The sequence below is a fragment of the Humulus lupulus genome, chromosome 3 (genome assembly GCF_963169125.1).
Source record: "Humulus lupulus chromosome 3, drHumLupu1.1, whole genome shotgun sequence".
Lineage (NCBI taxonomy): Eukaryota > Viridiplantae > Streptophyta > Magnoliopsida > Rosales > Cannabaceae > Humulus > Humulus lupulus.
In genome coordinates, this window is record NC_084795.1 from 61,581,157 (window position 1) to 61,603,296 (window position 22,140).

Below are 22,140 nucleotides of genomic sequence, written 5' to 3' on the forward strand. Positions count from 1 at the left end.
ACTCAAAAGTTAGAGTACAATCGACCTAAGCGACAAAACTGAACATTCACAACGTGTCCCTCAAACAACCCCAGTCGTGGCAGCCAGGTAGGGAAAACATGTACGTGCCACTCCATGCCCTCCAACTCATGCTTGGTCGGCCTTTCCCTTGCCCTTACCTGCACCATAGAGCACCCATGAGCCAAGGCCCAATAAGAAAATTCCACACATAGCATATGACAATTTAATCTAGTAAATGCACAACTTTAAATAGATAACAAACTATTCATATAATGACCTATGCCGACCCAAGTGCTTTACCAGGTACTGGGTTCACGGTCTTCACCAAACGGGTGAGTACAACACCCTAGATGGCCATGCCATGGTGGCCTGCATTCAACATGCTTGTTGCCGTTTGGCCTGCATTTAGCATGCTTCTCGCCGTTCCCGGCCTTCGCCAATCCCGACCTTCACCGATCAATCATAATTACACAACCATAACATAACAATAATAAAAACTCACACATAGAATTAAACACAGATAGTTGGGCCATGCCCTGCTCTACGGGCACACATAGTTTTCTTACCTTGAGTCCCGTAAGCCTTGGGTAAGCGGCCTAGATACGATTCCCGTCAAATGCTCAGATTAGCCCTCAGTTGTACAGAACGACCTCAAGCTTTCTTGGCTCCACTTTTTAGCTTGAATTCCTCCCTTGATCCTCAAAAATCAGCTTCCTTTGATCTTGGTTCCTGGTTTTCTCTAGAGAGCCTCTAAAATTCTAAGTGTTAAGAGTAGAGAGAGTGAGGAAAAGACTTAGAACGTACCACCATGTTCTGAGCCATCACTCACCTATCCTCAAGCCAATTTATCCTTTTGCCCCTCTCTCTAGCTAAACACCCATACTAACCTCAAGGGCATCCTAGTCTTTTATTCCTTCTCTTGCAAAAATGCCATTTTTTCCCATTTAATTTCCCCCCAATATCAATTACTCTAGAGTTAGTTACCCAAGTTACCATAATACCACTAATTACCAAATATCCCCACTTGTGACTTTCCGCTTAAATCGCAAGACGGGATCCACCGATGCCGGAAAACATAACACAATATTATCAACGTACATACCCTCAACGAGCTAATTTTACAAAAATGCCCATGGTTACCAAGCATGGGACTTTAGGCATAGTTAAATTCACAATCACATTTATGCTCTCAATGGGCCAAAATTACAAATATGTCCTTTATCAATAGAAACAGGCCCACATACATATTTAACTCACCTAAACATGCATTTCTAATCATATAATCATTTAATTCAATTAATCACATAATTAAATGAATTATTGCCCTCCTGGCATGCTAATCAAGGTACTAAGCCTTATTAGCAGGTTTGGGACGTTACAACGTGTTATGATTGGTTAAATACAAATGATAAAGTGTTTAAAATACAAGCAAGGACTAAACACTTAGTAGAATTCACATAGTGAAGATGTGAATTTGAGTTTTAAATTGTAGGCACTTATAAAATGCAAATTTAGGTCCAAAGTGATACATAAAAGTATCTAAGGGGTGGCGATATATTGCCACCCAGGAGGCATCACATTGCCTAAAAGCTAGGGTTTCCAGAAATGTCGCTTGGTGTATTACATAGATTTATGTAAATGCTCAAAATTACGTGTTTTGCAAGTCTAATCCTATTGGTTAGACCTAATGATGTGCCTACTCTATATATGGGTCAAAAACAGTGATTTGGGAGACTTGATCACTCTCTCCAATCTCTCTATACCCTCTCTCTCTCTAGCTTCAAGAATCTCTAGTTTTCTCCAAGAACTCTCCAAGAAAGGGCTTGACTTACAGAGTTGAAGGCTTCTTCAATCTCAATCCTTATTTCCTCAAGAGAAGGCCTCAAGCATTAATGGTGGCTGGGAAATAGAGTATTAGGAAAGCATTCTACAACGTGTATAAGCATTGGTTTGTGTTTGATTTGCTCAAGGGTTTGCTTAAATGATTATTCAAAGTAGTGAATTTGCCTAGGGTTTGAAGCTTCATCAAAACTTGAAGAACACCATTGTTCTTTCTTAATATTTTTTAAGTCTATGTCAATCCAAACTTTGTGTAGATTCTATTTTTTATGGTGGTGTTATCTCACTCTCCCCTAACATTCTAATACTCTATAATCTGAGATAGCATATCATGGAAGAATCTAACTCTCTTTCGGATTTGAGATTCATGACACAAATTTTTTAGATTAGATAGATTTGATGGGGACTAATTTTGTGCATTGGCAAGACAAGATTAGGTTCTTGCTCACTACTTTGAAGGTTTTCTATGTCTTGGACAAAGACCTAAAAGACTTGGAAGAGCCCAAGGAAGATGATACTCAAGAAATCGTCAAAGAAATGAAGAAGCGCGAAGAAGATGAATTGATATGTAGGGGTCACATCCTCAATGCCCTCTTGGATAAGCTCTATGATCTCTACACCAACACCAAGACTGCCAAGGAGATTTGGGAAGCCTTGGAGAAGAAGTACAAAGCTTAAGAGGAAGGTACAAAGAAATTCCTTATTAATCAATATATGAAATTTAAATTTTATGATGATTAACCCCTTCTCCCTCAAATTCAAGAGCTTCAAATTATTGTTAATAAATTGTCTTAAAATTGTATTGCCAGAACAATTTCTCGTTGGTGCCATTATAGCCAAGTTACCTCCTTCATGAAGAGGATATAGGAAAAAGATGCTCCATAGAAATGAAGAGATTTCTTTGGAGGAGATTCTCAAACACTTGAGAATTGAGGAGGAATCTCGTTCTAGAGATTTGAATGATTAGAAGTCCAATGGAGAGACTTCTAAGGCCAATGTAGTGGCAAATCCTCCTAACAAGGGAAAAGGAAATGGTAAGAACAAGGGCAAGGGCCAAAAACCCTTGGGGCCCAAGAAGAATGAGGGGAAATTCAAGAGTTCCAAGGGACCTTGCTTTGTGTGTGGCAAGAATTGCCACTTTTCTAGAGATTGTAGGTTCAAGATGAGCCATAACAATGAAACAAAGGTCAACTCGGCTCAAGAGGAGGTAGTGACTACACTAAGTGAGGTCAATGCCATTCATGGAAAGGTGAGTGAGTGGTGGTATGATACTTGTGCCGCCATTCATGTAACCTATGATATATCTTTATTCAAGACCTTTGAATCTTCAAAGGAAGGGTATTAAATCCAAATGGGCAATGAGAAAAGGTCCAAGGTTGAAGGAAAGGGAACTATTGAATTGTTATTCACATCCGGAAAGAAGGTTCTACTCACCAATGTTTAGATGTACTAGAAATGAGTAGAAACCTTGTGAGTGGCAATTTACTTGGCAAACCGAGAATCAAGGTTGTGATAGATTCCGACAAGCTCATTTTATCTAAGGACAATATTTTTGTTGGAAAGGGATATGCTTGTGATGGCATGTTTAAACTTTTCACTTCCATTGACAATGTGAACAATAAAACTTCTTCTTCTTGTTATATGCTTGACTCAAATTCTATTACTTTGTGGCATGTTAGACTTGCACATATAGGATTTAGCACAATCAAAAGGGCTGTCAAATGTGGATTAATTGATAGTGATAATGTTGAACATGAATTTTAACTTGATGGATAGAATTTTAACTTGGAATGTTCGGGGGATTAACAGTCAACATAAGCACAGAGAGATTAAACAGTTAATTCAGTCAAAGAAGGTTGGCTTGGTTAGTCTTCTCGAGACAAAAGTGAAGAATAAAAATATGGGGTCTATTTACATGAATCTGTTTTCTGGATGGTGTTTCACAAATAATAACCATTGGATTGATAAGGGTAGGATAATAATTGCTTGGAATCCGAGTGCCTTTACTTTGGATATCAAGTTATGTACAACACAATTAATCCACTGTCAAGTACAGGTCCCTAATCGAACATGAAGTTTCTTGATTACTTTTGTATATGGGTATAATGATGCAGCATCTAGGGAGAGCCTTTGGAATGATTTACAAAGTTTGGCTGGGAGTATTTCTGTCCCTTGGCTGGTGGTTGGTGACTTCAATGAGATATTATCCATGCATGACAGAATAGGCAAAAAAACTTCTATGAAGTTCTCAAGCAAATTTTCAGATTGTTTGTCAGCTTGTCATCTGGAAGATTTGAAGTTATCTGGATGTTACTATATTTGGAATAATAAGCAGAGAGCAGATGAGAGGGTTTATTCTAAAATCGATAGAGCTTTAGTGAATTCAAATTGGACTGATCAGTTTCCTAACTCAGAGGCTGTATTTTTGCCAGAAGGGATCTTTGATCATTGTCCAATCCTTGTTCATGTCACGTTGGAATTGCAGATGGAAAAGAAGCCATTTCGCTATTTTCGTATGTGGAAAGAAGCACCCTGTTATGACAATAAACTTAAGGCAAATTGGGAATTATCAGTGGATGGCACACCAATGTTCCAGCTAGTGTCAAAACTAAAAAGGTTAAAGCAGGTGCTCAAGAACATCAATAGAGAAGGTTTTTCTGATATTCAACAGTGACAGATTGATTTCTCAGGAGCAAATGTGTAGAGAACAGTATATGTCTTACCATAAAGCTTACATGAGCTTCTTGGCACAAAAAGCTAAAGCCTCTTGGATGATTAATGGTGATGAAAACACTCACATCTTTCATGCTTCACTTAAGGCAAGGAGACTTCAGAACAAAATTTTATCCATCAAGAATGAGGTAGGGAATTGGGTAGACTCTCCTACAGCTATAACAAATGCTTTTTTAGAGTATTATAAAGGCTTGTTAGGGACAGTAATGGTATGCAGGAAGAAGGTGTCACGGTCAATCATGAAGCTGGGACCAGTCCTAAACGCAGGGCTCATTCAGGTGCTTACAAGGGAGTTCTCAGCTCAGGAAGTTAAGAACATGATATTTGCAATCCCAGGGTTGAAAACCCCAGGCCCCGATGGATTTGGTAGTTTTTTTTACCAGGATAATTGGGGGTTGGTGGGTTCGGAGGTCACTACTGCTGTGTTATCCTTTCTTACTTCAGGTAAAATTCTTAGAGAAATTAATAACACAGCTATCACACTTATTCCCAAACATATATGCCCATTTTCGGTGAGTGATTTCAGACCTATATCCTGCTGTAATGTCATTTACAAAGCTGCATCTAAGTTGATTTGTTCAAGGATAAGGAAGGTGCTACCTGAATTAATTGCAGACAGTCAAGGGGGTTTTGTTCATGGTAGATATATAGCATACAACATTATGACATGTCAAGACCTGGTTCGGCACTATGGGAGGAAAAACAATAAACCAAGTTGCCTGATTAAGTTGGATTTGAGGAAAGCATATGACACCATCGAATGGGATTTTATTGAAGAAATGCTCACTAGTTTTCGATTTCCACAGAAGTTGATTCAGCTTATCATGGTATGTGTGAGAACTACCAGATTTTCATTGATGATTAATGATCCTATATCCCCCTTACTATTTGTACTTGGTATGGAATACTTATCTAGGATAATGCTTAAGGTTGGTTCTCATCCTAGTTATAAGTATCATGATCGGTGTGCTACTTTGAGGTTGAACCATTTATGTTTTGCTAATGACATTTTGTTGTTCAGCCATGGAGACTTTAGTTCTATACTTTTGATGCTCAGAGGTCTCAAGCTGTTTTCCACGACTTCTGGACTCTTTCCAAATGAGGCAAAGTCTGCAATATATTGCAGTGGCATGAGGGATTCTGAGATTGAGAGAGTACTAGCTGCTTCAGGATTTTCAAGATCTACATTACCATTTAGATACTTGGGCATTCCTATCTGTTCTAAAAGGATTTCTAAGGTTGAGTGTGGGATCATTCTAGACAAATCATTCTAGACAAAATGGTGGCCAGAATTAGACAATGGAGTTCCAGGAATTTGTCATATAGTGCCAGAGCAATCTTGATCAATTCGGTCTTAATATCCATTCACTCTTACTGGGCTCAAATCATGGTCTTGCCAAAGAAGTTACTGAAGGACATAGATGCAATTTGCAGGGCATTCTTATGGAAGGGAGTTACAGAAGCTCACGGCCCAGGTACAGTTGCTTGGTCCACTATCTGTTCTCCAAAGTCTGCAGGAGGGTTAGGCTTCAGGAAAATTATAGAATGGAATATAGCTGCCTTGGGGAAATATGTCTGGGCAATTACAACTAAAAAGGACAACTTATGGGTGAAGTGGATACATAGCATATATCTGAAAGATAAGGACTGGTGGACATATTTAGTTCAGCAAGGCTGCAGCTGGTACTGGAAAAAAATAGTGGAAATTAAAGAACTTTTTCGAGCAAGAATGGCTGAAGCAGTGTTCAGAGCAGTGAAATATGGAATACACTCGGGGCATGCATTACTGTATGATCAACAAACTAAGGTCCAATGGAGTAAATATGTTTGGGAGAGATGCAATATACCAAAACACAGGTTCATCCTATGGTTGACAATACATCAGAAGCTGAAAACCAGAACTTATCTTAATAGTCACGGTCAGGTAGTGGATAAACTGTGCTTGCTGTGTGGGATGCATAATGAAGAGATATCACATTTATTTTTTCAATGTGATTACAGCAAATTATGTCTAGTGAAACTAAAAGAGTGGATCGGTTGCAGAGCTCAAACAGGGGACTATTTCGCATTATTGAGTTGGATATCCAAAGCCAAACACATTACTAAATTCAGGAGAAGTTGTTATATAGCTGCTGTATTAGCTTTAGTGTATCATATTTGGAGAGTCAGGAATCAGGTTTTATGGTCCTCGAAGCTGTGGCATGTTGATCATACAATGGAGGTCATTAGGAGAGAACTAAAACTGAGATTTACTGTAATGTATAAAGGGAAACAAAATAGGGATAAGGAATGGTACCAGAATTTGTAAAGTTAGATGTGGATTGTAAGTAATATAGAGGTAGGAAGGAACTATATTGTACATGACTTGTTTTGAGCAATACAATGATTCTTATTCACCAAAAAAAAAATGTGAATTATGTGTTAAATCTAAAATGGTAAAGAAATATTTTCCTAGTGGTGAAAGAAACTCTAAGTTGTTAGATTTGATACATAGTGATTTATGTGAACTTAATGGAATGTTGACTAGAGGAGGAAATAGATATTTTATCACTTTCATTGATGATTGCTCTAGGTTCACATATGTATGTTTGCTTAAAAAATAAAGATGAAGCATTTGATGTGTTTAAAGTGTATAAAGCAGAAGTTGAAAATTAACTTGAAAGGAAAATTAAATTACTTAGAAGTGATAGGGGTAGTGAATATTTTTCAAATGAATTTAACTTGTTTTGTGAAGAACATGGAATAATTCATGAATGTACAACCACTTATACTCCACAACAAAATGGTATAGCAGAAAGAAAGAATAGATCATTTATTGAGATGATTAATGCTATGCTATTACATTCTAAATTAAGTTTTAGTTTGTGTAATGTCTTGAATTCCCTAATGTGGCTTAATGCTTGGATTAGGGGCCAGGAGGGCCATAATTGATTTAATATGAAATTATGTAATTTTATGCATGATTATGTGAATTATATTATGATATGATGATAATTGCATGCATGTGGGCCCACTTCTTATTAGAAGGGCATTTTCATAATTTTGACCCGTTAAGGGTGTAATTGTATATTTATGTGCATGTTTGTGAATTATGGGTGGAACCAAATTATTATGTGGATATATTCGAGCTATTCGGCCTGAGATGATCTTAGGATGCAAGTTAGTGGTTTGGTCATAACAGGATTATTTGTCGGGCTTGGGGTGAGCCTGGGGGTAATTTGATGCTTAGTACATTACCAGGAATAAACGGGTAAGGGGATATGATTTAATAAGTATTTGAGGATATTGGGAGTAACGGGAATTGGAGGACGTTAATTATGATTAACGGGATAGGTTGGAAATGACAATTTTTCCCTTGGGTGGCTTTGGAGGTTTTAATGACTCTAGGGGCAGTTTTGTCATTTGGATTGTTAGATAGACTTAAGTTTAGTTGGCTGTAGAAGGGTCTAAGGCAAATATAGAGTTCCTCATTTCTCTATCTCTCTTTCTTGATCATCTCTCCCTCTCCTTCTCGGTTTGGAGTTTGAAGCTAAGTTAGGAATTAAAGCTTGAGGGTTAAGGTGTGGAGTTTAGGGTTGTGTTACAGCCATTGAAGGGGTTCAATTCTTTTTTTGAGGTAAGGTTTCCAGATGAAATTTCAAGGTTTTGCTCTGTTTTTATGTTGTTTAAAGGATTGAGAGTTTTGATCTTAGAAGTGGTTATTTGGTGTGGTTTTATGTGTTTCAAAGCTTTGGTTTTGTGGTTTGAATGGTAGTAATGTTGTGGTGATAATTGGTGATGATTTTGGGATTGGTTTTTTGAAGGTTTGGCTGAGTTTGAATTGAGAAATATGCAGGGGAGCTGGGTTCGCAGGGTCAAGTCGCGACTAAGTTCATGTGAGTCGCGACTTGAACCCATTCCAGAGCCTCCCATGGCTTCTGTCTAGCAGGCGCGTCATGAACCACCCCTGGTACCCTAGACAGGGAGCTCTCGATCTTGGGGGCGCGTCACGACCCTTGGAGGGCAAGTCACGGCCCGCCCATCTTTTTGTGCCAGGATAAGTTTTAACCGCAGGTTTTCATTTCCTTAAGCTCAAGATCGAATCTACTAACCATTTTAGTAGGATTTGAGGTCCCGGGAGTGGGGTTTTAGTCCATGAACCTTTTATTGCTTATTTTATTGATGGGATTTCATATTTGGTTATGACTAGGTGACTGCTAAGGGACTTAAGGACCGATTGTTCTCAAGGATCGTTCTTTTATTATTTCACGCTCGAATTAGAGGTAAGAAAACTGCACCCAGTATGTGACATGCATGGTTATTGATGAGGCATGTTGAATGCTCTATTTATGGACATTGGTTGCATTATAAATGTCTGGCAGCTCTACTTACTTGTGAATTGCACTGACTTATTAGTTAGAAACGACATTGGTGTTTAGTATGGGTCATGAAGTTCTGACTTATCAGTGATGATCAGCAGTAATACTGAACACTGGTTGTATGGTATTGTCTTATGAGTCAAGAGCGGAATTAGCGTGTTTAACGCAGGCCGAACTGAGTAGATCTACTCAAAATGAGCATTAAATGCTTGACCGACCTATTGGTCGAAGAAAACTAAAGCGCTTGACTATTCTAAAGGCTAGTTACATAGAGCCAGAGCTAAAAGGCTCAGGTGACTGAAACGTCACATGGCTTGGGAGCATAAAATCCCAGAGAGATTTATTAGTCATCTATGCAGAGAGACTTATTAGTCATCTACCCAGAGAGACTTATTAGTCATCTACCTAGAATGATTTATTAGTCATCATCTGACTAGGGCTGCAAGCCCCAAAATCAATTATTTATAATGTATACATGTAGTAATAAGTTTTCTTGCTGAGCCTTGGCTCACGGGTCCTATGTGGTGCAGGTAAATGGAAAGAAAAGCTCACCTAGCATTGAGTGGAGAGCTTAGGTGGCAATGTGTACATATGTGGTTGCTTGACCATTGCGACCAAGGTGTTTCTCTGGGGAACTAGGGTTTAACCCTATTTTTGCCATTTAGGTCAGCGGGTTGTAGCTTTTATACTGTAATGACCATTTTGGATTGTAAATTACTTTGTAAATACTTTTATGGGCCCATGTACAATTTAACATTTTAAATAAAATATATCAATTCCTTTTGACCGAGATTTTCACCCTGGCCTATTAATAACACCTAGATGCATGTTTATAACCTAATGACTCATTTAGTAAGTTGAGCACTATTTAAAGTACACAGTGTGACAGTCTTGGGCTATCTAGGGCGTTACAGTTTGTTGGGGGGGGGGGGTGAAACCTTGCTATCTGCTTGTCATATTTTGAATCGTATTCCCATGAAGAAAAATAATATATCTCCATATGAGTTATGGAAAGGAAAGAAACCAAGCACTGGTTATCTTAAAAGTGTGGGGGTGTCTTGCTTATTGCAAGAGCACCAATCCAAAAAGGACCAAGTTGGGTCCAAGAGCTATAAGATGTGCATTTGTGGGTTATGCCCAAAATAGTAAAGCATATAGATTATTAGACTTGGAGTCTAATGTAATAATTGAATCTAGAGAGGTTAATTTCTTTGAGAACATGTCATGTGACAACAAGTTAGAACCAACTCAAACTAGAGAGCCTCAAGAGGAGACTTCTATAATAGTTGGTGAGCAACCTCAATTGCCTAGAAGGAGCCAAAGGCTCAAAGATTTGGGATCAAATGAGAAGTGTTCTCCAATAGAGACACTATACATTTTTGAAGGTGATAATGAGGAAGTTACTTGGAAATATCCAATAGTACTTCAAATATAAGATGATTCCAAAACCTTCAAGGAAGCAATGTCCTAAAGGGACTCCCTTTTTGGAAAGAGGCAATTAATGATGAAATCGATTCAATTATGTCAAACCACACTTGGAAATTGGTTGACCTTCCAAAGGGGTCCAAACCAATTGGGTGCAAATGAGTATTTAGAAAGAAATACCATACCGATGTCACCATACAAACCTTCAAGGCTAGGCTAGTAGCCAAAAGTTTCAAACAAAGAGAGGGAATAGATTACTTTGACACATATGCACTGATAGAAAGAACTACTTCTATAAGATTGTTGTTTGCCTTATCATCTATATACAACCTTTATGTTCACCAAATGGATGTCAAAATGACATTCTTAAATGGGGATCTCGAGGAGGAGGTCTATATGGAACAACCAGAAGGTTTTGTTCTTCAAGGAAATGAACATAAAGTGTGTAGACTTGTCAAATCATTATATGGTTTGAAACAAGCTCCAAAACAATGGCATGAGAAGTTTGATAAAGTCATTGTTTCTAATGGATTTAGACACAACAATGTGCTTATACTCTAAGACTTGTGGTGACTATGTCATAGTTGTGTGTCTATATGTAGATGACATGTTGATTTTGAGTAATGACATGAAAGGAATAATGGAAACGAAGAGGTTTCTATCTTCTAACTTCAAAATGAAAGACCTTGGAGAGGTGGATACCATTCTAGGAATCAAGGTTAGAAGGAATAGTGGGGGTTTTGTGTTGAGTCAAACCCACTATGTTGAGAAAGTGCTCGACAAATTCAGTCATCTCAAAATCAAAGAGGCACATACACCATTTGATTAAAACATGAAGTTTGAAAAGAATGAAGGAAGAGCAGTGGCTCAATTGGAATATGCAAGTGCAATAGGTAGCCTAATGTATGTCGCTCATTGCACAAGAGTGGATATTGCATATACGGTTAGTAAACTTAGTAGGTTTACTAGCAATCCAAGTATCAATAATTAGAAGGCTATTGAGAGAATACTTGGTTATCTTAAGGGTACCAAAGAGTATAGTCTTCACTATACAAACTTTCCAAAGATACTTGAAGGATATTCCGATGCTAATTAGATATCGAGAATTGGAGATAATCTTTCCACCACTGGTTGGGTGTTTACTCTTGGAGGAGGTGCAATCTCATGGGGATCCAAGAAGCAAACGTGTATTTCACACTCAACCATGGAAGTAGAGTTTATAGCTTTAGTGGAAATCGGCAAAAAGGTCGAGTGGCTTAGGAATCTCACGATGGATATTCCTTTAACCACAGATATGGTATCAACAATTTCAATACATTGTGATAGCCAATCCATACTTGCTAGAGCATATAATAGTGTGTATAATGGAAAGTCTAGACACGTTAGTCTAAGACATGAATATGTGAGACAATTGATTCAAGGTGGAATCATATCAATCTCATATGTTAAAATAAGTGAGAACTTAGCGGATCCATTTACAAACCTCTTGTGAGAAGGTTAGTAAATTCTACTTCAACAGGGATGGGATTGAAACTCCTAGAAGAATAGATTCACCAATGGTGGAAACTCAATTCTCAACTTGTACAAATCAAGGGAAAGAGTTCAATGAGTAAGAACAAGTCATTGGTAAGTGAATAGTTTCAACACTAAAATTTATGATGAGTTCCATCCAAGATGGTTAATGTTGGTTGCTACCGAGTTAGGGTTAAGCCTAGGGCTTTTAATGAAGTTTAGTTGAGTGTAACAAGCATCTATAAAGGTATCAAAGATGTTGTAAGAACTTCACCTATGTGGACTTAGAGGTGGTGCCGCCTCTCATGGGAGTTGGAGTTTCTCCCCGGAAAGTTCACGAAGAGATGAGCACATGGCCATGATAATGCTAAGTGAGAAAGTGGTAAAACAAAAGATGTTGTGGAGGTATGTGAAGTATCACCAGTGTTATCATATGGAATACTTGGTTCAAGCTTTAAGCTACTAATGATTTCGATAATGCTTTGTGGTATTTTCACTAAGATAAAGTTCAAACCGAAAGACACATTATTTTATGCGCCAAAATTTTTTAAGCTAAAGAATGTGTCTTGTATTTAACCAAGTGGGGGATTGTTATGATTGGTTAAATACAAATGATAAAGTGTTTAAAATACAAGCAAGGTATAAACACTTAGTAGAATTCACATAGTGAAGATGTGAATTTGAGTTTCAAATTGTAGGCACTTATAAAATGCAAATTTGGGTCCAAAGTGATACATAAAAAGTATCTAAGGGTTCCCAAAAATTCTGGTGGCATTTGGAGCATTTTTTGGACCTTTGGAAGTGTCCAAAGTCAAAGGGGGTGGCGGTAAATCGCCACCCAGGAGGCTACACATCGCCTGAAAGCTAGGGTTTCCAGAAACCCTAGTAGCAGGTGATGCATCGCTTGCTGTATTACGTGGATTTATGTAAATGCTCAAAATTACGTGTTTTGCAAGTCTAATCCTATTGGTTAGACCTAATCACGGTGCCTACTCTAAATATGGGTCAAAAACACTGATTTGGGAGACTTGATCACTCTCTCCAATCTCTCTCTACTCTCTCTCTCTCTAGCTCCAAGAATCTCTAGTTTTCTCCAAGAACTCTCCAAGAAAGTGCTTGACTTAGAGAGTTAAAGGCTTGTTCAATCTCAATCCTCATTTCCTCAAGAGAAGGCCTCAAGAATCAATGGTGGCTGGGAAATAGAGTATTAGGACAGTGTTCTACAACGTGTATTATCCTTGGTTTGTGTTTGATTTGCTCAAGGGTTTGTTCAAAGGATTATTCAAAGTGGTGAATTTTCCTAGGGTTTGAAGCTTCATGTAACGCCCCACGTCACTATGGCCGCTTCTTGGAATAACGACTGGTCCTACAAACCAACACGAGTCTTTCTAGCGTACTTTGTCCTCACTCGCACGCTTCTTGGGAAAACTTCCCAGGAGGTCACCCATCTTGAGACTACTCCAGGTCAAGCACGCTTAACTTTGGAGTTCTCAAGTGATGGGCTACCGAAAAGAAGATGCATCTTGTTGGCATAGGTAGTACCCATCAATCCATTTAAGTCCTCTTCAACTGTGTAGTCCTATACCTACATAGTCTTAGAATCATCACACTTGACCTTCCCTAGGCGGTGTGGGATTGCACAACCTTTTACCCGGTCTTTCCCCTTACGGATCACGAGATTCTGACTGTCACAATCACCCCCCCCTTACAAGCCCAACGTCTCCGTCAGCCACACTTCCGGCTGGGTCAAGGCTCTGATACCATTTGTAACGCATGGCTGCTTCCTGGAATAACGACAGGCCCTACAAACCAAAACGAGTCTTTCTAGCGTACTTTGTCCTCACTCGCACACTTCCTGGGAAAAATTCTCAGGAGGTCACCCATCTTGAGACTACTCCAAGTCAAGCACGCTTAAATTTGGAGTTCTCAAGTGATGGGCTACCGAAAAGAAGAGGCATCTTGTTGGCATAGGTAGTACCCATCAATCCATTTAAGCCCTCTTTAACCGTGTAGTCCCATACCTGCACAGTCTTAGAATCATCACACTTGACCTTCCCCAGACGGTGTGGGATTGCACAGCTTTTTACCCGGTCTTTCCCCTTACGGATCACGAGATTCTGGCTGTCACACTTCATCAAAACTTGAAGAACACCATTGTTCTACTTGGGTTTGCATGTTCTTTATTAATCTTTTTTAAGTCTCTGTCAATCCAAATTTTGTGTAGATTCTATTTTTGTGTGGTGTTATCTCTCTCTCCACCAACACAGAGCACACTACTCGTCTTTCCAACTCTGATGGTGGCGAAAACCCTCTTGCTCAAGATCCCCACGCACAAAAAGGATTACCATTTCCATTTCCTAATAACTTTGCTGAATACATTTTTCATCTAATTCATCTTGACATTTAGGGTCATTTCCTAATAACTAGTATGGAAAGTTTCAAATACTTTTTTACTATTGTTGATGATAAATCTCGGCTCACATGAACCTATTTACTAAAAGAAAAATATGATGTCAAGGACATCATCCCATCATTTTTTCAATTGATAAATACTCAGTTCTCCACTAATATCAAAGCAATAAGAACTGATAATGCCAAAGAGCTTAATCTTGCCTGTTTTTATGCCACCAAAGGGGTCATACAATATCACTCGTGTGGATACCCCACAAAAAAATTCTTTGGTGGAAAGAAAACACCAACATCTCTTTGAATATTGGCCGATCCCTTTTGTTTCAATCACACTTACCATTAGTCTATTGGTCCTTCATTATTAGGACAACCATTTACCTCATCAATAGAACCCTTTCAGCCATTTTCAAAGGGAAAACATTTTGTAAGATCCTACATAGCAAAGAACCTATTTATGATCACTTAAGGAACTTTGGTTGCTTAGCCTATGCCTCCACACTCAAAAGCACAAGACATAAATTCTCACCTCGCTCTTGTGCATCTGTTTTCATTGGGTACCCCGAAGGCATGAAAGTCTATTGTCTCTTAGATTTAGAGACAAACCAAATCTTCACTTCAAGAGACACCAAATTTCATGAACGCATATATCCTTTTCAAAACCAAATAACTAACAAAGACATTTGTTGACGGTGAAATCTCGTCAACGATATAAGGTTAGAAAACTAAGACTATATTGCCAAAGGTATCTCAGAAGAAGATGGAGAAAACTTAAATGAGCAAAAATGTAGAACTGCAATGGAGTCGAAATTGTATATTACTTAACAGCCTTAGCATACAATCAATTTTCCAACCCCCCTTTCAGGTGGAGTTAGAGTTCATTTTATAGTAGGCTCTAATGGCCCTGAGTACATGGTGGTCCAGGGGACCAAATGGTACGTGAGTACACTAGTAGAAGAGTGGTCCCTGGGGTAGTGGTGTCAGCTCTGGTACATGGTCAGAGTTTATGGGTGCACCTTAGCTTTTGTACTCGGTTATGCCTCCACTACTTGCCTTGTACGGGTGTCAGAGATGGGCTGGTGAGGACCATAACAGGTACCTCATTTGTACGACCACTACCTGTATGGGATGAATACCCTATCCGTACTCCGATTCCTTCCGACTTTGCATGAACCGCTATGAGGCTTCCCCACTTCATTCTCAAGGGTGCGTGAAATAGGTTCTTGACCTCACCTCATGTTAGACCCCCAACAAGAGTGGTGTCCCATCATCAGCTCCTATCAAGGGAAGTGACTAAGCCCCTCCAACGAGGCCCACTATGTAGGCAACTCTTAGTGGCACGGACATGACGTGCCGAGGTGGGGGTGTCTCTCGCGAGCCCCTGGCGCAACGTGGGCGCGGCGTTGGCCTCGGAAGCCCTTGGCGCGGCAGGTGCGCGGGCGAGGCGAGGGCGTGGTGTCGGCCTTGTGACCCCCTGGCGCGGCTGATGCGTGGGCGAGGCATTGGCCTCGCGTGGGGCACTCGTGTGCGTGCGGCGTGAGGCGAGGCGGTGCCTCGCGTGGGGCTATTGGGTGCGCGCGGTGTGAGGCGAGGCTGTGCCTTGCGTGGGGCTGTTGGGTGCGCGTGGCGTGAGGCGAGGCAGGGCCTCGCGCGGGGCACTTGGATGCGCGCGGCGTGAGGCGAGGCGGGGCCTCGCGCGGGACACTTGGATACGCGCGGCGTGAGGCGAGGCGGGGCCTCGCGCGGGGCACTTGGGTGCGCACGGGGGACGCGAGGTGGGGCCTCGCGTGCGTGGCTGGCGTGCGCAGCTAAGTTGCCACACGGACGATCGCGTGTAGTGAGACCCTTGTGGCCTTGGAAGGCACTCATGCATGTTGGACACCCTTGCATGGAGAGGCTCTTAGGCCTCTTGGGGCATCCTCTTTAAGGCTTCCTATGAGACATGGGTTGTGGGGAAAAATACTGGGTCGCTTTGATTGCCTGGGGCTGATGAGGGTTAACCTCCATATTTTCCCTTGGTGGAATCTGAGCATCCACACATTACAACCATGGACTTAGAGATTTTTTCTTTTTGGTGGATTTTTGGCATCCACACTTGCCCCCCAGTCTATAGGGAGGCCTTTAGGCGTTCTTGTAGACTTTTCTCTCCCTTTTTATCGTAGATATATATATTTTTCATTAATTATGATCGAGGTCCTTTGGAACCCACGCGAAAGGGGGTTCAGTAGGTCTTTCTTTGGTGCACCTTGATTGTATCTATAAGGATATATTGACCCCTTGGGTTCTAGTTATCCTTTTGCATACTTTTGCTCGCGCTTATTATTTTTTGCGAGAAGCGTCCTTCTCGTCATTAGGCATAGTACTATTTTTGCAAGCGTCTTCTTTGAGACCCTTTTTGCAAGCGTCTTCTTTGAGACCCTTTTTGCAAGCGTCTACTTTGGAGACCTTTTTTGCAGGCATCTACTTTTGAGACCCTTTTTGCAAGCGTCTACTTTGGAGACCCTTTTTGCAGGCATATACTTTTGAGACCCTTTTTGCAAGCGTCTACTTTTGAGACCCTTTTTGCAAGCGTCTACTTTTGAGACCTTTTTTGCAAGCGTCTACTTTTGAGACCCTTTTTGCAATTTTTGAGGTGACCTCCCCTCGAGTCGGGACTTTCATGGCTAGAGGGTCTTCGTTCAATCTCAAACTCGTTCAGCAGCCCCTCTAGCGCGACGCCCCCTTCTATATGGAATCTCCAGTCGTATTGGTAGGAGGGCAGCTGGAGGAGGGTTCGCTTTCTTCAACATAGAAGTTCTTATGGCCCTTTTCCACACGTATGTACTTCTGGGCTCTCTCTCGAAGTCATCCAAATTTGTAACTTCTCTTTTGAGCATGTTCCCCCACAACTTGCTTCCTGGATGAACTCCGGCTGTAATAGCCACCTTGTGCTCCGCTTTGGTTAGACCTCCCACCTTTGTTGCTTCTATACTGAACCTATGGATGTAATCCTTCAGACTTTCATTCTCGCCTTATTTTATGTTAGCGAGGTTGGTAGTTGGCATGACGTAATCACACGCTGCACGGTGTTGCTGAAGAAATTCATCAGAGAATTGTTGCCATGACTCAATTATTCCTGGCCTTAACCTCTTGAACCATTTGTACGCCACTCTTTTAAGCGTAACGACGAAGCAATGACACTTTGCCCTGTTTTTGACCCCTCTTAACCTCATCAAGTTATTGAAGGAGTCTAAGTGATATTTTGGGTCAGTAGTACCGTCGTACGGAGTCATGCGAGGCTCTCTGAAGCTAGTGGGCATTTGCTCAGCCTGAATCTCCCTCGTGAAGGGTGACTCACGGTCGAATTCTTCGTCATCCATGTGCCCCCCAAGTGCAGTGGTGATCTTGCCTCGAGGGCTTCGCATTTTGGTGTCTAGCCCCCACCTCTTTTTGCATAAGAAGTTTCGCGGGTTCTCGGGCTGATCCCTTGCCTTGGTTGTGTCCCTCGGGGGAACCACGGGGGGTACGTCTCTTACTTCTGACCTCTCCCCATGGGGCTCTTTTCTTAGGCTAGGGGTGCCTCTTTTGAGGGGACTTCGACCTCGTTCTTACGACCATCACCTTCCCTCCGCCTTTGCTCCTGGGTACATTTCGTTGGCCTAGGTCCCCCCTGGTACTTTGTCTAAGGGGTTTTACTGGTGGAAAGTTGGGTTTCCCCATTGTCTACGGGGACAGTGCTTTCCCCTTTTTTATGCTCCTTCCCTTTACGCTTAGGGAGGGGTATGCTTGAATTCCCTTGCAGTAGGTCGTTTAAAACCTCCTGCATGTTCTTTATCGTGGTTTCCAGCCTTCGAGTCTTTTTATGCAACTCGTGAATCTCATCCTTGTAGAAGCGTGTCCTTGAGATGGAACTTACCGAGCGTACCCCGGGACCCTTGCCTGGCCAGTGCGTCGAGGGACCGGGGTCCTGGTGGCCTGAGCGTGGGGTCAACCGGGGCCGGTTAAGTGGATACACTAGTGGCTCTGAATGACCTCCATCGGGCTGGATAGCTGGAGACGATACTTCCCTCTCCTCCCCTGGGGGAAGAGGTTCTTCCGGTCCACCTCCATGCTCGGGCGGAAGGGGGTCTTTCTTGGAAGCCCTCCGCCCTACTTCGTCTCGGTGAACCTCAACCTCTTGTAGTTGCCGTAGGCGTTTTGAACGTCCTAGCATCTTTCTTTGTTGGAAGTGATGGAAGAACACTGGCTTGAAGCTTGTTCTTCCCACAGACGGTGCCAAACTGTTGACGGTGAAATCTCGTCAACGATATAAGGTTAGAAAACTAAGACTATATTTCCAAAGGTATCTCAGAAGAAGATGGAGAAAACTTAAATGAGCAAAAATGTAGAACTGCAATGGAGTCGAAATTGTATATTACTTAACAGCCTTAGCATACAATCAATTTTCCAACCCCCTTTCAAGTGGAGTTAGAGTTCATTTTATAGTAGGCTCTTATGGCCCTGGGTACATGGTGGTCCAGGGGACCAGATGGTACGTGAGTACACTAGTAGGAGAGTGGTCCCTGGGGTGGTGGTGTCAACTCTGGTACATGGTCAGAGTTCGTGGGTGCACCTCAGCTTTTGTACTCGGTTATGCCTCCACTACTTGCCTTGTACGGGTGTCAGAGATGGGCTGATGAGGACCATAACAGGTACCTCATTTGTACGACCACTACCTGTCTGGTACGAATACCCTGTCCGTACTCTGATTCCTTCCGACTTTGCATGAACCGCTATGAGGCTTCCCCACTTCATTCTCAAGGGTGCGTGAAATAGGTTCTTGACCTCACCCACGTTAGACCCCCAGCAAGAGTGGTGTCCTGTCATCAGCTCCTATCAAGGGGAGTGACTAAGCCCCTCCAATGAGGCCCACTATGTAGGCAACTCTTAGTGGCACGGACATGACGTGCCGAGGTGGGGGTGTCTCTCGCGAACCCCTGGCGCAACGTGGGCGAGGCGTTGGCCTCGCGAGCCCTTGGTGCGACAGGTGCGCGAGCGAGGCGAGGGCGTGGTGTCGGCCTCGCAACCCCCTGGTGCGGCTGATGCACGGGCGAGGCATTGGCCTCGCGCGGGGCACTCGGGTACGCGCGGCGTGAGGCGAGGCGGTGCCCCGTGTGGGGCTGTCGGGTGTGCGCGGCGTGAGGCGAGGCAGTGCCTCGCGTGGAGCTATCAGGTACGCGCAGCGTGAGGCGAGGCGGTGCCTTGCGTGGGGCTGTTGGGTGCGCGCGTCGTGAGGTGAGGCAGGGCCTCGCGCGGGGCACTCGAGTGCGCGCGGCGTGAGGCGAGGCGGTGCCTCGCGTGGGGCTGTTGGGTGCGCGCGGCGTGAGGCGAGGTGGGGCCTTGCGCAGGGCACTTGGATGCGCGCGGCGCGAGGCGAGGCGGGGCCTCGCGCGGGACACTTGGATGCGCGCGGCGTGAGGCGAGGAGGGGCCTCACGCGGGGCACTTGGGTGTGCGCGGGGGATGCGAGGCGGGGCCTCGCGTGCGTGGCTGGCGTGCGCAGCCAACTTGCCACACGGACGGCCGCGTGTAGTGAGACCTTTGTGGCCTTGGTAGGCACTCATGCATGTTGGACACCCTTGCATGGCGGGGCTCTCGGGCCTCTCGGGGCATCCTCTTTAAGGCTTCCTATGAGACATGGATTGCGGGGAAAAATACTGGGTCGCTTTGATTGCCTGGGGCTGATGAGGGTTAACCTCCATATTTTCCCTTGGTGGAATCTGAGCATCCGCACATTACAACCATGGACTTAGAGATTTTTTCTTTTTGGTGGATTTTTGGCATCCACAACATTGATGATTTATTTCCACATACTATAGTTCCATCATTGATCCTACCCCAATCTATTCCAGTGACTTTGCAAGACTCAACAAAGTTTCCACCAAGGGCTATGACTACTTGCATAGGACACCAAATTCAAAAACCTGCTCACCTTGATAATTTTGTGTGGCATTTTTCAAAAGCTTCCGCCTCTACCTCACACTCTATATCTCACTCATTACAATACAACAAACTCTCTAAAAAAAATTGAGCTATTGTCTTGGTCTCTCACTTAGTGAGCCAACTTCTTACAAAAAAGTTATTCTTCATACAAAATGGTGAGATGCCACGAAGGCAGAGTTAAAAGCTCTAGAGCTCAATAAAACATGGACCGTTACCTCCCTACCTCCCAGCCACAAGGCCATTGGTAGCAAATGGGTTTGCAAAATCAAATATAAACTCAATGGTACCATAGATCGATATAAGGCACAACTTGTTTCCAAAGGCTACACCCGAAAACAAGGCATTGACTGTTTAGAGACTTATGCCCTTGTAGCTAAGTTCAATACTCTAAAAATATTAATTGTTGCCGCTGCCTTAAAACAATGGCATCTTCATCAAATGGACATTAATAATGTCTTTCTTCATGGTGACTTAGAAGAGGATGTTTATATGACTATCCCAAAAGGTTACCAACCTTCCTCCCTTTTTCTGAAAAACTCTGTTTTCAAGCTCCAAAAAAGCCTATATGGTCTAAAACAAGCCTCACGACAATGGTATGCAAAGCTTAGATCCTCTTTGCTTGCTAATGGATTTACACAATCACCTTCAGACCATTCCCTTTTCACCAAAAATGATTTCACAAAAATACTTGACAGTAAATTCAAACTCAATGACCTTGGACCACTTCGTTTCTTCCTTGGCCTTGAGATTGCTCGCAATACTAAGGGCATTTTAGTATCTTAACACCCCTTTACTCTTCATTTACTCTCAGATACTGGTTTCTTAAGAGCAAAATCTGCTTCCACTCCTATGGAACCAAACCTCAAGTTAAGCAATGATAGTGGAGATATTTTAGATAACCCCACTTCCTACCGAAGCTTGATTGGGAAACTCATTTATCTCACTATCACTCGGCCTGACATATCCTTTGCTATCAATAGGGTTAGTGATTTCCTTGGCTCTCCTAGAGTTCCTCATCAACAGGCTGCTCATCGAATATTACAATATTTGAAAGCCACACCAGGCCAAGGCCTATTTTTTTTGCTTCTTCTTCTCCTCAGGTGACTGCCTGTGCCGAGACCAACCACAATGGTCCAACAATCCAATTCAAGCTCTTTGCCGATGCTGATTGGGGTGTTTGCCTTGATACTAGACGTTCTATATCTGGTTTTTGTGTGTTCCTTGGTGATTCCCTCATCTCTTGGAAGTCAAAGAAACAGCAAACAGTCTCTAGATCCTCCGTTGAAGCTGAATACCGAGCAAATGCAACACGTGAAGTCACTTGGATCTTAGCGTTACTTAAACGTTTTGGACTCAACCATTTGCACCCGACATTACTATATTGTGACAATATCGCTCTCCTTCACATCTTGGAAAACCCAGTCTTCCATGAGAAGACCAAACGTGTTGATATTGACTGCCACATTGTTAGGGAAAAAGTCACCAAAAGCACACTCAAATTAATCCATGTCCACACCAAAGACAACTTGGCTAATGTTTTTACAAAGGCTCTATTTTCAGTTCCTTTTAAGACAATTGTATCCAAGATGGGTGTCATTAACATGTACACTCCATCTTGAAATGGCCTATTAGAGCTACACTAAGTTAGTTAGTGTCTTAACTCTTTAGCTTCTTGATTAGTTACAAATTAGTTGTTAACTACATCTGTTATGCACCATATTGCATCTTCATTTCAGTTGTCTTGACTTTCTATAGATATGACAGTAGATTAATTTTTGTAAGATACGAAATACTAATTCAATAAAAGCAAAGCCTTATTTTTCCTATGCTTTTCTCAGTTTCGTTTTCGCCCAATGCTTGTGCACAAATACATAGTAAAAAGTGAAACCAAACATATGAAAGTCATC

General features: G+C 42.1%; 1 protein-coding gene across 1 annotated transcript; it reads left to right on the forward strand.

Moving 5' to 3' along the window:
* The first annotated feature begins 4,535 nt into the window (after window positions 1-4,535).
* On the forward strand, window positions 4,536-5,846 carry LOC133824228 (uncharacterized). Its single transcript, XM_062257095.1, has one exon. It carries the CDS (start codon window positions 4,536-4,538, stop codon window positions 5,844-5,846), a length of 1,311 nt encoding a protein of 436 aa, XP_062113079.1.
* The last annotated feature ends 16,294 nt before the right edge of the window (window positions 5,847-22,140 follow it).

What these genes read in the sequence shown, in the direction of transcription:
- LOC133824228 (XM_062257095.1), top strand. Translation starts at nt 4,536, where the DNA reads ATGTGTAGAGAACAGTATATGTCTTACCATAAAGCTTACATGAGCTTC.